The following is a 13743-nucleotide window of genomic DNA, read 5'->3' on the forward strand; positions in this document are numbered from 1 at the left end:
GTCATCTTCAGCTTTTCAGTTGTGGAAATGGGAATGTCGTAGACTTTTAGAGGCTACAGATGGGGGTACAACCCGAACTGCAGACACCACAGTTTCATCTTGCCAGGAAGTGAGGTCTTGTCTATAATAGCAAGGCCTTTGATGGTTTCTTCCCATAGTTCATCATCACTCTGGTCTGAGTCTTTGAGGCTTGCATTGTACCATTGTCCTAAGCTGACAAGTTGACTAGCATCTCTAACACCTTAGGAATTGATGTTTCTTCAATGTGAAATCTCTGGTCCATGAGTTTTCCTTTGACAATGGATATGCTCCTGGATTTGCTAGGTTTCAACTTCATCCCTGCCAATGTTATATTGGCATGCAATTTTTCTATCCAAAGCTTGGTACATGCGACGGTTGACATCAGGGTGGTGATGTCATCCATGTAGGCACGAATGGGAGGTAATCACTATATAGACTGCAGGTGTTGTCCTCCTACAACCCATTTTGAAGCTTAGATGATTACTTCCATTGTCATAGTGAAAGCTAATGGGGAGATGGTGTACCCTGCCATTATTTCCTCTTCCAGTCATTGCCATGATGTTGTGTACACTGTGGTTTTAATACAGAATTGCAAATCTCATTACAGAAGCTAGAGACAATAAAATTGTACCTCAAACGTTTTGCCAAGCATTAATTACCATCTTTCCTAAGCAAAATAAGGACTTATTACAATGTGCATCATATGATGTTAAGATGCTCTCCAAAGTCCTAGGTAGAAGGATTAAGAAAGTGCTTCCTTCGGTAATATCACAAGACCATACTGGATTTATTGAAGGCAGACACTTAGATTCCAATCTTTGAGGCCTGTTTAATGTAATATATTCACCCACAAAGTCTAACAACCTGGAGATGATATTATCGTTGGATGCAGATAAAACTTTTGATATGGTTGAATGGAACTACCTTTTCACTACATTGGAGAAATCTGGGTTTGGCTAGAACATTTGTGCATGGATCAAACTACTGTATACCAGTCCAGAAGCTTCAGTTTGTACTAACAACATTAATTCAGACTTTAAACTAGAACGTGGTACCAGACAAGGACGCCCCTTGTCACCACTGCTTTCTACAATCACCATTGAGCCACTGGCAGTTCACTGTAGAAATGCTTATGAGATAAAAGGGATTATCAGAGAAGAACTTGAACAGAAAAATTGTCTATATGCAGATGATATGGTACTGTATATATCAGATCCACAAAATACTGTGGCTCCAGTCCTAACAGCACTAACAGAATTTCAAAAGATTTCTGGTCTCAGAATTAATTTGAATAAAAGTGTGCCCTTTCCAGTGAATTGTCAAGCACACAATATTAGCTTGGACACCTTCCCTTTTATCATAGCAGATCAGTTTAAATACCTAGGGGTAAACATAAAGCTCTTTATCAACAAAACTTCTGCTGTCTGTATGGAAAAAATTAAGCAAGACTTGCATGGATGGTCTACCCTTCATCTCACTTTAGGTGGAAGAATTAGCATTGTTAAGATGAATATTCTTCCTAAGCTTCTTTTTTTAATTTCTGAACATTCCAATATACATCAATAAATAATTTTTAAGAAATTAGATTCAACCATAACCTCACTTATTTGGAATTGAAAACATCCACTTATCCAAAGGGTGACCCTACAAAGACCTGAGGCGAAAGGTGGCATGGCTGTACCTAACTTTACATTTTATTACTGGGCAGCAAATATACAAGCTGTAAAAAACTGGACATGCACACAAATAGATGAACATCCACAGGCTTGGTCCACAATAGAAATAAAATCCTGAAGTACTTCTTTATATTCCTTGCTTTGTACCCCAATAAGTGCAAGTCATCTCCAATATACTAACAACCCAATTGTGCTTCACTCACTCAGAATATGGAACCAATGTAGGAAGTATTTTATGATAGAGAAGTTTTTATCCGTGGCACCTCTGTACCAGAACAACCTTTTTCCACCCTTTCAAATGTATGCAGTTTTTAATGTATGGAAAACATTCAGGATTAAATTACTTAGAGATCTGTACATAGACAACGTCATTGCATCCTATGAACAATTGCACTCCAAATGTAGCTTTCCAGCAACACATTTCTTTCACTAACTTCAAATTAGAAACTTTGTTAAACAAAACCTGTCCAATTTTCCTCACCTCCCACCTACCTCTATGCCAGAAAAAAATGATCAGTCTTGAGGACTCGGACAGCATCTCTGTAATATATAAAACCATTTTACTGTCCCTACCTTTCAAAGATCCAAGAGTACAGTGGGAAAAGGATCTCTCACTCAACATCTCAGAAAAGGAGTGGAAGGTAGCAATTCACAGAATTCACTTAAGCTCCATATGTGCAAAGCATACAGTTATTCAACTTAAAATTATATATCAAGTGCATCTATCTCATTTAAAATTGTCCAAAATGTTTCCACGGCAAGATCCAACCTGTGAATGTTCAATGAAGTTTCAGCCTCACTGGGTCACATGGTTTGGGTCTGCACTGAAGTAACAATTCTGGACCACAATCTTTTAAGTGCCTTTCAGACATCCTTGGTGCCACAATCCCTCCTAATCCACTCACAACTGTGTTTGGTGTACTTCCATATGGGCTTAAAGTGGAGAAGGACAAACAAACTGTAATTGCCTTTACTACACTACTTGCACTTAGACTTATCTTGCTCAACTGGAAGAATCTTAACTCTCCTATTTTAAGTCAGTGGGTAACTGATGTTATATATTATCTGAAATTGGAAAAAACCTAATTCTCACTTAGAGGATATGTACAAAACGTTTTCAAAGCCTGGCAGGATCTAATCAATAAAATTTTAGAATAAGCATTTAAATTGAGGAATCTCTCCCTGTTTTTTTATTCTATTTATTTTTATTCATTTATTACTGTATCTATTTACTTATTTTTACTAGTTTAAAGTTTTACTCTGTTGGCCTAACTCTCTGTCTCATGGGTGGAGGTTGATTTGTTTCAAACCTAGTTTTGTTGAACTTGACTTGCTTGCATGGAATGTGAATTGATTTTAATAAAATCAATAAAATGCTTTAAAAAGAAAAGAATGTTATCATGATGTGGAGAGTACAAGGTCCAAGGAGGTTATGCTCAAGCTTTATAATGCACTGTTGAGGCCTCATCTAGAATACTGTGTGCAGTTTTGGTCTCCTGGCTACAAAAGGGACATGGCAGCACTAGAAAAAGTCCAGAGAAGAGTGACTAGGCTGATTCCAGGGCTGTAGGGGATGAATTATGATGAAAAATTAAAAGAGCAGAGACTTTTCAGTTTAAGCAAAAGAAGATTAAGAGGTGATATGATTGAAGTATTTAAAATTATGATGGAAATTATTACAGTGAATTGAGACATTTTAAAATGAGTTCATCAAGAACATGGGGACACAGTTAAGGGTTAATTTCGCACAAACATCAGGAAATTTTTCTTTACACAGAGAATCATAGACACTTGGAATAAGCTACCAAGTAGTGTGGTAGACAGTAAGACTTTAGGGACTTTCAAAATTAGACTTGGTGTTTTTTTTTAATGTTTTTTAAGAACAATTAAGTGAATAAGACTGGGTGAATGGCCTGTTCTCATCTAAATTGTTCTAATGTTTCTAATATTGTAAAATGTGAAGTGTTTATCAACTGTTGGGAATTTCGCCACGGTTAGTTGTAAAAACTGGTAACCATCTCAACCCTGATTAATGTTTTTGCAATAACAGCAAGTGTTGTTTAGTATTTTAAAGAAAATATTTTAATAATGATAAATCATTTCATGGTAACATTTTATGAAATATATCATATAAATGTATCATCACATCAAGAGCATTAAAGCAATTGCCCACTGTACTATGTATAAAATGTTTATGAAGTGGATGGAAGAGGATAGAGTATTATAGCTGTAGTTTTTTTGCAGTCTACAAGTATGTTATTTTTTTATGATTTTATCTTGTAATGCACCCTTGAATGTTTTTAAAGGCATAGTTAAATGAAAAGTATTAATACTGTTTAGTTTTCTACTAACAAAGTTTTCTTAGAAGTTTTTCTGATATAATATATAAAGCAGAGTCTGTGTATGTATGTATGTTTGTCCTCCATACAAATCTGCACTGGGCGTCCGATCGCCACCAAACAGTAAGATTTCAGTCTTGGTCTTTCTGACTGACTGGTGCTATTTGTTCACTTTCCGGTGTATCCATATTACTAACCGAGAATGCTAAACCGGATGATGGACGCAGGCACATCCGGCCATGGGCCGTAGCTGCAAAAAGACGTACTGCGCCGGCGCAACAAACAGTCCGCGAGAGTCGGCTGAGGACCCGAGAAAGGCGGACAAAAGAGGGCGAGAGAGGCGGATGAGGGTCCGCGAGAGACGCAGGCGCAAAAAGAGTCCGACAAGAGCACAGAAAACAGGAGTGAGCACATACAGAAAGGAGTCACAAAAATGAGGCTCAACAAGCACCAAAATAAGGAAAAAAAACATTAAAGAGTACTCAAACGAGGGGAAAGCACGAAACACATTGCACACGAAACTAAACACACCAAAAAAAAAAGAACAGACGAGCGCACAATAGCAAGGCACGACCATACCCCCCCACCCTACAGGCATGGGACGGGACGGGACACACACCAAGAGGGGGATTCAACAAGCCCATGGAAGACCAAAAAAAAGAACACAAAACCACCCCACAGACCCTACAAGCAAGGGACGGGACACACACAAAGAGGGGGATTCAAACAAGACACAGGAACACAAAAAGAAACAAAACGCTCGCGCAACAACGATCCCCCCCACACATCCATAAGAAGTGACACCCAAAGCCACATATTCGAAAGTGAACGTCAGCACCTTCACACTAGGCAGCATAGGTGTCGGCATAGGTGTCAGCATAGGTGTATGTCCTTTCAATAAAGCACTATTAACTGTTCAACTGCAGAAAAGGATACATATTAACAGTGAGTGCGATCATCCTTATTACTTATCCATATTTCGCATGCTGAGAAAGAAACAAGTCATGAATACACGCTCACGGGTACAAAACGATTCGGAAAGGATAACGGGAACAAACACACGTACACGAAAGAAACAAGAAAATAGACGACGGCGCATAAAACGCGCTTCTGAAACACCGGGAGAGAAAATGTCAAGGATCGAAAAAAGGAAAGCACAAGTGACACCGTTACAGAGACGTGCCCAAATGGACAGACACAATGAACGTAGACGCATTCAGCGCGCGGGTCAAAATGCTGCATCGAAAGAAGCACGATTACAAACCGAAAGACATACAAAAAAGTGAGCGAAGAGACAGAATAAATGAACGGAGACGTGAACAACGCGCAAATGAACTGACAGAAAAAAAAAAAAGCAAGACGCGAAAAGCGCAAAGCTCAAATGACTGACATACAAAAACGGACAAGGCTCGATACAAACAATGCACGGCGTAGACTGAAACGGACTTTGCGCAAAGCCGAGGCGAATAAAAAAAAAGAAAAAAATAGCGCGTCACAAATAATGGACATGCAACAAAAAGGCAAGCAACCGCAAAAAGCAAAACATGCCCGTCGCGGTCATCAACGCCACGCACCTGTTAAACGCTTACGACAATTGGCTGAAAACGCCTTCAATAAGGAATCCACTATTGAGGAAAATTCATTGGGATTAATGAATGTCATTTGCAATCATTGTCATTCACTTAACTTCACAGAAGAAACAACTGGCAATACAAATAATGAATTTACACGTTGTTGTCAAAAAGGTCAGATTACACTGCCTCCTTTACATTCATATCCTGAATATCTAAAGAAGCTTCTAACTAACGATGTGCCTGAAAGTAAAAACTTTATGAACTGCATTAGATCCTACAATAGTTCATTTGCTTTTGCATCTATCGGAGTAAATATCAGGCCACCAAAAGGCAATGGCCCATACTGCTTTCGCATATGTGGACAAATATTGCATCGCATTGGAACAGTGCACCCTGAAACAAATCAACAACGCAAATATGCACAAATCTACATCCTAGATCCAGATGAGGCAATCTATCAACGCATGAACCTTCCTGAAAACAAACAATGCACAGAGCTTATAATGAGAAACGTCACTCATGTCATAAACAATCACCCATTAGCTAAGTCTATAAAAATGCTACATGAAGTTGAAAAGGAGGCAAATACAAAAGCAAATGCAGAAGGTATAGCAGCAACTACAATTGCTTTGGTCTTGATAAAGGACAAAGAACAAGATCCAAGACGATACAATCTGCCCGTCGTTAATGAAGTGGCAATTGTCTTTCAAAGTAAAGATGGTGAGCCTCCATTTCACAGAGATATTGTTCTACATTTACGTCCTGATAAAAACAACACACCTACATTCAAACGCATAGACATTTGCTTTCCGCTTCTTGATACTTTAACATACCCCATATTATTTCCAACTGGACAGGAAGGATGGAGTGCTACAATTTCAAGAATTAAAAAACAGCAGGCACAGAGACGATCACGTGTATCCATGAAAGAATATTTCTCCTACAGACTCTCAGTAAGGGACGACTTTAATCCATTACTCAATGCAGGAAAGCTGACTCAACAATACATCGTTGACGTTTATGTTAGAGCGGAATCAAATGATCTGCAGTGGATAAAAAACAACCAGCCTTCACTTAGAGCCGATAAATACAAATCGCTGCTGGACTACATTAATCGGGATGCTGACGTCATGGAGCACCCTGCTGGAAAACCTGTTATTCTACCATCATCCTTTCAAGGCAGCCCACGCAATATGCAACAACTTTGCCAAGATGCCATGGCTATCGTAAGAAAATTTGGAAAACCAGATCTGTTTATCACTATGACCTGCAATCCTAAATGGACAGAAATTACAAATAATCTTAAGCCGTGGCAGAGAGTCGAACATCGTCCTGATTTAGTTGCAAGAGTCTTTAAACTTAAACTGAATAACCTCCTACAAGATATCAAACAAAAATCTCTATTTGGAACTGTCACAGCCATTATCCACATTATCGAGTTTCAGAAGAGAGGTTTACCACATGCCCATATATTACTAATACTTGATGAGGATTCCAAAATACGCACTGAATCTGACATCGATAAAATAGTCAAAGCTGAGATTCCAGACCGTGACACCTCTCCACGCCTTTTTCAAATTGTTATAAAGAATATGATTCATTCACCATGTGGCCCTACAAATCCAAACAGTCCATGTATGCTTAATGGCAAATGTTCAAAAGGCTTCCCCAAAGACTTCCAAGACGTTACACTTGGTAATATAAATGGATACCCTAAATATAGAAGACGAAAGACAACTCAATTACAAATTCGTCCAGGTCATTCAATTGACAATAGCTGGGTCGTACCATACAATCCTTATTTATGTTTACGCTACAACTGCCATATAAATGTGGAGATCTGCGCTACAGTAAAAAGCGTTAAATATCTATTCAAATACGTATACAAAGGACACGATTGTGCTAATGTCTCCATATCTGAAACAAATGATCACGATGAAACTCGAATGTATGTTGATTCACGGTACGTCAGTGCTCCGGAGGCCATTTGGAGAATATTTTGCTTTCCTATGCACCATCAGAGCCACACAATATGTCGCTTACCAGTTCATTTGGAGAACGAACAAACTGTCTGTTTTCATGCAGGTGATGAGGCACAAGCAGCAAAGAGAGCAGCCACAAAGGATACTAAACTAACCGCGTGGTTTAAACTCAATCAAAACGATCCCAACGCTCACCGTTGGAAATATTGGGAAATACCTGTTCACTATGTTTGGATTGACAATGGCAATTTCTGGAGAAAACGACATCACCACGGTGATAATGTCATAGGACGAATGTACACAGTCAGTATTAAAGAACCTGAAAGGTTTTACCTTCGATTACTTCTTCAACATGAAACCGGAGCTACATCATTTCACGACATTAGAACTGTACAAGATGGCTACACCATCAAACTCTGTCAGACATTCCAACAGGCGGTAAATGACAAAGGATATTTATTAGATGATACAATTTGGCAAAAAACTCTACACGATGCGATATCCTATTCAATGCCATGTCAAGTTCGACAACTATTTGCTTATATCTGTGCCTTCTCATCACCATCAGATCCTTTGACCCTCTGGAATACAAACAAAATGGGAATGATTGAAGATATTTGCCACAAACTTCATGATACTAATGATTCCTGCATCGACTGTGAAGCCTATGCACTACACGACATTTGATTGGCTCTTATGCTCCTTGGGTATACATTGGAAAACTTCCATTTACCAAATGTTCCAGATTCCTTACCGGATATAAATTACACACCTATTGATCTACAACAAGAAGAACGAATTGCACAAACTATGCTTTCCTCTTTAAATGAATTACAATCTGATGCTTTTCAACAAATTATTCATGTCACGGAGGACAACAGCCCTATACCCAAATGCTTCTTTCTTGACGGCCCTGGAGGAAGCGGAAAAACATACCTTTATGAAACACTTATACATTTCTTTGCTGCAAGACAACAGATGATTATCGCATCTGCTACAACCGGAGTGGCAGCAAATCTGTTAATAATTGGTCGTACATGTCACTCAATATTCAAAATACCGGTCCCAATCACAGAGACATCAGTATCCACTATGAACATTCACAGTAGCAATACCCGAGACATCCGTCTTGCAAAACTGATAATTATTGATGAATGTACAATGGCATCCAGTCACTTACTCAACACCATTGATAAACTTCTACAAACGTTGATGAATAATAATATTCCCTTTGGAGGAAAAGTTCTTTTATTAGGAGGAGATTTTAGACAATGCTTAGCTATTGTTCCACATGCCATGCGCTCAGCTATTGTTCAGTCCACCTTAAAATACGCAGACAATTGGCATTGCTTTAAAACAATACAGTTGGTACAAAACATGCGATGTCCAGATCCAGAATATAACAGTTGGCTAATACAACTGGGAAATGGTACACTCACAAATACAGATGGACTTCACCCAGATATTATTTCCATTCCACAATCCTTTATCTCAGACGATTTAGTAAAAGAGATATTTGGAACAGCAATCACATTAGACCAAATACCCCTGTTAACACAACGCACTATATTATGTCCAAAAAATATTAATGTTAATCACATTAATAACCAAGTCATTTCATTACTTCCTGGAGAGACACAGATCTTTCTAAGCTCAGACAAAGTTGACTCTGATGACGACAATGAACATATAAATTTCCCCTTAGAATATTTGAACACTATTAACCCTGCCGGATTACCACAACACGACCTTGCCCTTAAAAACGGAACAATAATCATGCTATTAAGAAACCTTAACACAAAACAGGGTTTATGCAATGGCACACGGTTAGTCGTCAACACCATGACATGCAATGTTATTCAAGCAACAGTTCTTACAGGATCACATGCTAACAATACTGTTCTCATTCCTAGAATTGACCTTACAAGTTCTGAGCTAGAATTACCTTTTACATTGAAACGCCGACAGTTCCCCATTAAACCTGCATTTGCCATGACCATCAACAAATCACAAGGACAAACCATGGACAAGGTTGGCATCTACCTCTCTGAACCCGTTTTTGGACATGGACAACTTTATGTTGCCTTCTCACGTGTTCGCCGTTCATCTGACGTTAAAGTTAAAATTATAAATAATCCATGCCAAGGAAGACTCATTCAAGGACAAGACACCATCTTTACTACTAATGTTGTATACAAAGAAATATTCCAATAAAACATTAATATATGACAAACACTCTATTTGTTATTTCTATGGGCATCATCCAAAGCTGCACACTATTCTATATCTAATTCATACATCTGACTCTTTCTCATGTCCCAACGCCAGGGGTTGGCGAGCGAAGCGAGCAGGGGGCGGAGCCCCCTAGTTGTAAATAACGTACATTCTTCTTATTCTGTACGTAATACCATGTGACACATTGTAATTGTCCTGCTTTTCGCTAATATACCCATGCCACCAAAAAAAAGACATAGCATTAGAAAGTCCACTTCCGATGCCACAAAAAGTCTATTTCAAGGCTGTCTCAAACATTGCGCAAGACGTCAAGATGTTTTCATACCAAGAATTCCGCTAATTCCGAATGATTTACACTTTGATTTCAAAGGTCTACAATAAGGCTGAAGGATAATCGCTCAAAGTTAAAGGCATCAATTTGGAAAATCCATACTTTTCACATGGACAACGCTACGTAGCATGTTCTATAGTGGGCAATCCTCACAATTTGTTCATTTTCGGAACCCCAAGACAAAACAAAAACTATAGTGTATCCAAAGCCTCTAAAATGACCACTTATGTTAACTATTACAATAAAATGTCAATCAGAAAAATGTTTGTTCGATTTCTATGTTCTCTTTCTTTCATTTTGGAAATTCACCAGTTAGTAGATTCCCAGGCAATGTCGGGTACTCCTGCTAGTTGGATATAAGCCTTAAAAAAGCAAGTTATGTTCACACACTGCAGAATAATAGTTTAAAGTCAACAAAAGTCTAAATAGCATGCAAACTAAATTTCTGTTCGCTCAATTGCTTCGCATGACATTTTAAGCTTTCACTGTTCGACCAGGTGGGGTGTTTTTTTTGGAAGCTAATATAGTCACATTACTGAAAATTTATGAAATAATATGACCTTGTTCCCTGTGTGTTAATGCAGCATTCCTAGCTCATTATGCCTAGCTTTATCAGTATTTAATCTAGTTACCATCAGGTAGAAACTAGGCATAAATTTATGTAAAAGTTTAAATTAAGGCATTTTATTTTACAAACTAGTGTCAGTGTGGCTGAATAAAACATGAACAAAGAATATACAATGTTCATTTGGCTAAAAGGAAATATTTTCACTTAGTTGTGTGGTTTCTGCTCCCTAACCTAATAGAGAGAGAATATTCATGGCAGGTTAATGAGGCAATAGGTGGTTACTTGTTTCTTATTTAAACTGTCATTTCATAAACACGCTATCGGCAATTTGACAGTGTAACTGATACATGCATGAATAACAGAAACTGAAAAAAAAATTCAAAATAGGTAATATTTTCTTGTAGAAGTGTGATTTCAAGTATGGTGCTAATATCAATAAAAGCAACTTCTTCTGTTGTGATTTTTCCTTGATAGTGCTAAAGTTACAGCAGTGGAAGCTGAATTGAGAGAAGTTAAAAGACAAACTAATACTATATAAATATGAATAGAATTCTTCATAAAGCATACTCTATATTGAATAATTAACCATTACAGTAGGTTTCTTGCCTGAATTTATTAGTGGAGCCTCTCAAATTTTATCTGGTTGAATGCATCTTTGATCAGCTTGTTATTCACTGTATTAATTCTCCTTCTGTTTGTTTAATGCTGTACATAAGTTTTTGCACAAAAAGTACTTAATTTTTAGAAACAGTATACAGTAATCCCTCCTCCATCGCGGGGGTTGCGTTCCAGAGCCACCCGCGAAATAAGAAAATCCGCGAAGTAGAAACCATATGTTTATATGGTTATTTTTATATTGTCATGCTTGGGTCACAGATTTGCGCAGAAACACAGGAGGTTGTAGAGAGACAGGAACGTTATTCAAACACTGCAAACAAACATTTGTCTCTTTTTCAAAAGTTTAAACTGTGCTCCATGACAAGACAGAGATGACAGTTCTGTCTCACAATTAAAAGAATGCAAACATATCTTCCTCTTCAAAGGAGTGCGTATCAGGAGCACAGAATGTCACATAGATAGAGAAAACAATCTCTAGCAAACAAATCAATAGGGCTGTTTGGCTTTTAAGTATGCGAAGCACCACGGCACAAAGCTGTTGACGGCGGCAGCTCACACCCCCTCCGTCAGGAGCAGGGAGAGAGATAGAGAGAGACAGAGTTTGTTTTTCAGTCAAAAATCAATACGTGCCCTTCGAGCTTTTAAGTATGCGAAGCACCGTGCAGCATGTCGTTTCAGGAAGCAGCTGCACAAAAGATAGCAACGTGAAGATAATCTTTCAGCATTTTTAGACGAGCGTCCGTATCGTCTAGGTGTGCGAACAGCCCCCCTGCTCAATCACCATACGTCAGGATCAGAGAAAGTCAGCGCGAGAGAGAAGAGTAAGCAATCTAGCTTCTCAGCCATCTGCCAATAGCGTCCCTTGTATGAAATCAACTGGGCAAACTAACTGAGGAAGCATGTACCAGAAATTAAAAGACCCACTGTCCGCAGAAATCCGCGAACCAGCAAAAAATCTGCGATATATATTTAAATATGCTTACATATAAAATCCGCGATGGAGTGAAGCCGCGAAAGGCGAAGCGCGATATAGCGAGGGATCACTGTATTGCATTTCTTTTAGAAAATATTTATTAAATAAGGATTTCCCTGTGAAACCGTTTCTACTGATATTTTCATTATTCAAAGCTTTCAGGTAGGACCTGTGGATCTGTATTTTTTTTTTATTTTATTTTGCACTAAAATACTTATATTGCTTGTCATTTACCATATTTATTTGGAGGGGAATCATACTTCTTTTTTTTCTCTTGGAAAGCTTATACATTTTTCAGAAGATGTTATATTGGATTAACAGTAATATTTTACCAAAGAAAATTAAGTGTATATTCTTTAAAAAATCATTTATTTATAACTTTTCTCATTTCAGACAAGCATATTATGGTGGAAATTGGGCAAGCTTTACTTTTTCCGGGTTGCTTGCATGGATTGAGGAGAATAAGGTAATTTTTTTAAGTGATTGTTTGGCATATTGAAATTAATATGGTTTTATTTAGTGTTTTGTTAGGAATGCTTTTTTTTAGGACTGATAGCAATCATCAATTTCATGTCATCAGAATTTACTATTTCCGAGCCCCCCCAAAACAGAACATACTCCTGCATAGCCATTTATTTGTGCATAAGCTTAATGTCCAAATGGAAAAGGTGTTACCCTTGATATTTTCCAATAAATATAAACTGCATTGGCTTGTTTTTTGTTGTAGTTTTTGTTTTAAAGTAATGAATTATTGTAGGCTTCTTCAGTAACAATCAAAGAAAATATTTTAATAAAATTAACAAAACCACTTAATAATTTTGTTACTATTAAAACCTGTATTCAAAACATGTATATATTATATGTTTGCATCTGGTATATACTTTACATATTCCAGAAACAGTAAAGGTAAAATAAAAGGCTTGTCTTAATTATAACTGACAAATACACTGGCTGGCCAAAAAAAAAGTCACCACCTGGATTTAACTAAGCAAATAGGTACGAGCCTCCTATTGGATAATTACTGCATGGGCGATTATCTTTCAGCTGGCAACAAGTTATTTAACCCCAACTGGTGCAATGAGTTGCTTCTCATTTCTTAAACAACTATGTCGAAAGACACATCTTGTGGTCGTGGAAAAGATGTTAGTCTGTTTGAGAAGGGTCAAATCATTGGCATGCATCAAGCAGAGAAAACATCTAAGGAGATTGCAGAAACTACTAAAATTGGGTTAAGAACTGTCCAACACATTATTAAAAACTGGAAGGATAGTGGGGACCCATTGTCTTCGAGGAAGAAATGTGGCCGGAAAAAAATCCTGACTGATCGTGATCGGAACTCAGGTCTGTGTTTAATAGTGAAAGTAAGAGCATTTCCACACGCACAATGCAAAGGGAACTCAAGGGATTGGGACTGAACAGCTGTGTA

At 37.9% G+C, this 13743-nt stretch overlaps 1 protein-coding gene across 1 annotated transcript in view; it reads left to right on the forward strand.

Annotated features, from left to right (window-relative positions):
* chm (CHM Rab escort protein) overlaps nucleotides 1-13743 on the forward strand; it is a 201925-nt gene that overhangs the window by 24455 nt on the left and 163727 nt on the right. The window contains exon 3 of the mRNA XM_051935363.1: nucleotides 12711-12783. Within this exon, the coding sequence (XP_051791323.1) occupies nucleotides 12711-12783 (73 nt within the window). The remainder of the gene's footprint in view (nucleotides 1-12710; nucleotides 12784-13743) is intronic.

This window comes from Erpetoichthys calabaricus, chromosome 12 (genome assembly GCF_900747795.2).
Source record: "Erpetoichthys calabaricus chromosome 12, fErpCal1.3, whole genome shotgun sequence".
NCBI classification, from domain to species: domain Eukaryota; kingdom Metazoa; phylum Chordata; class Cladistia; order Polypteriformes; family Polypteridae; genus Erpetoichthys; species Erpetoichthys calabaricus.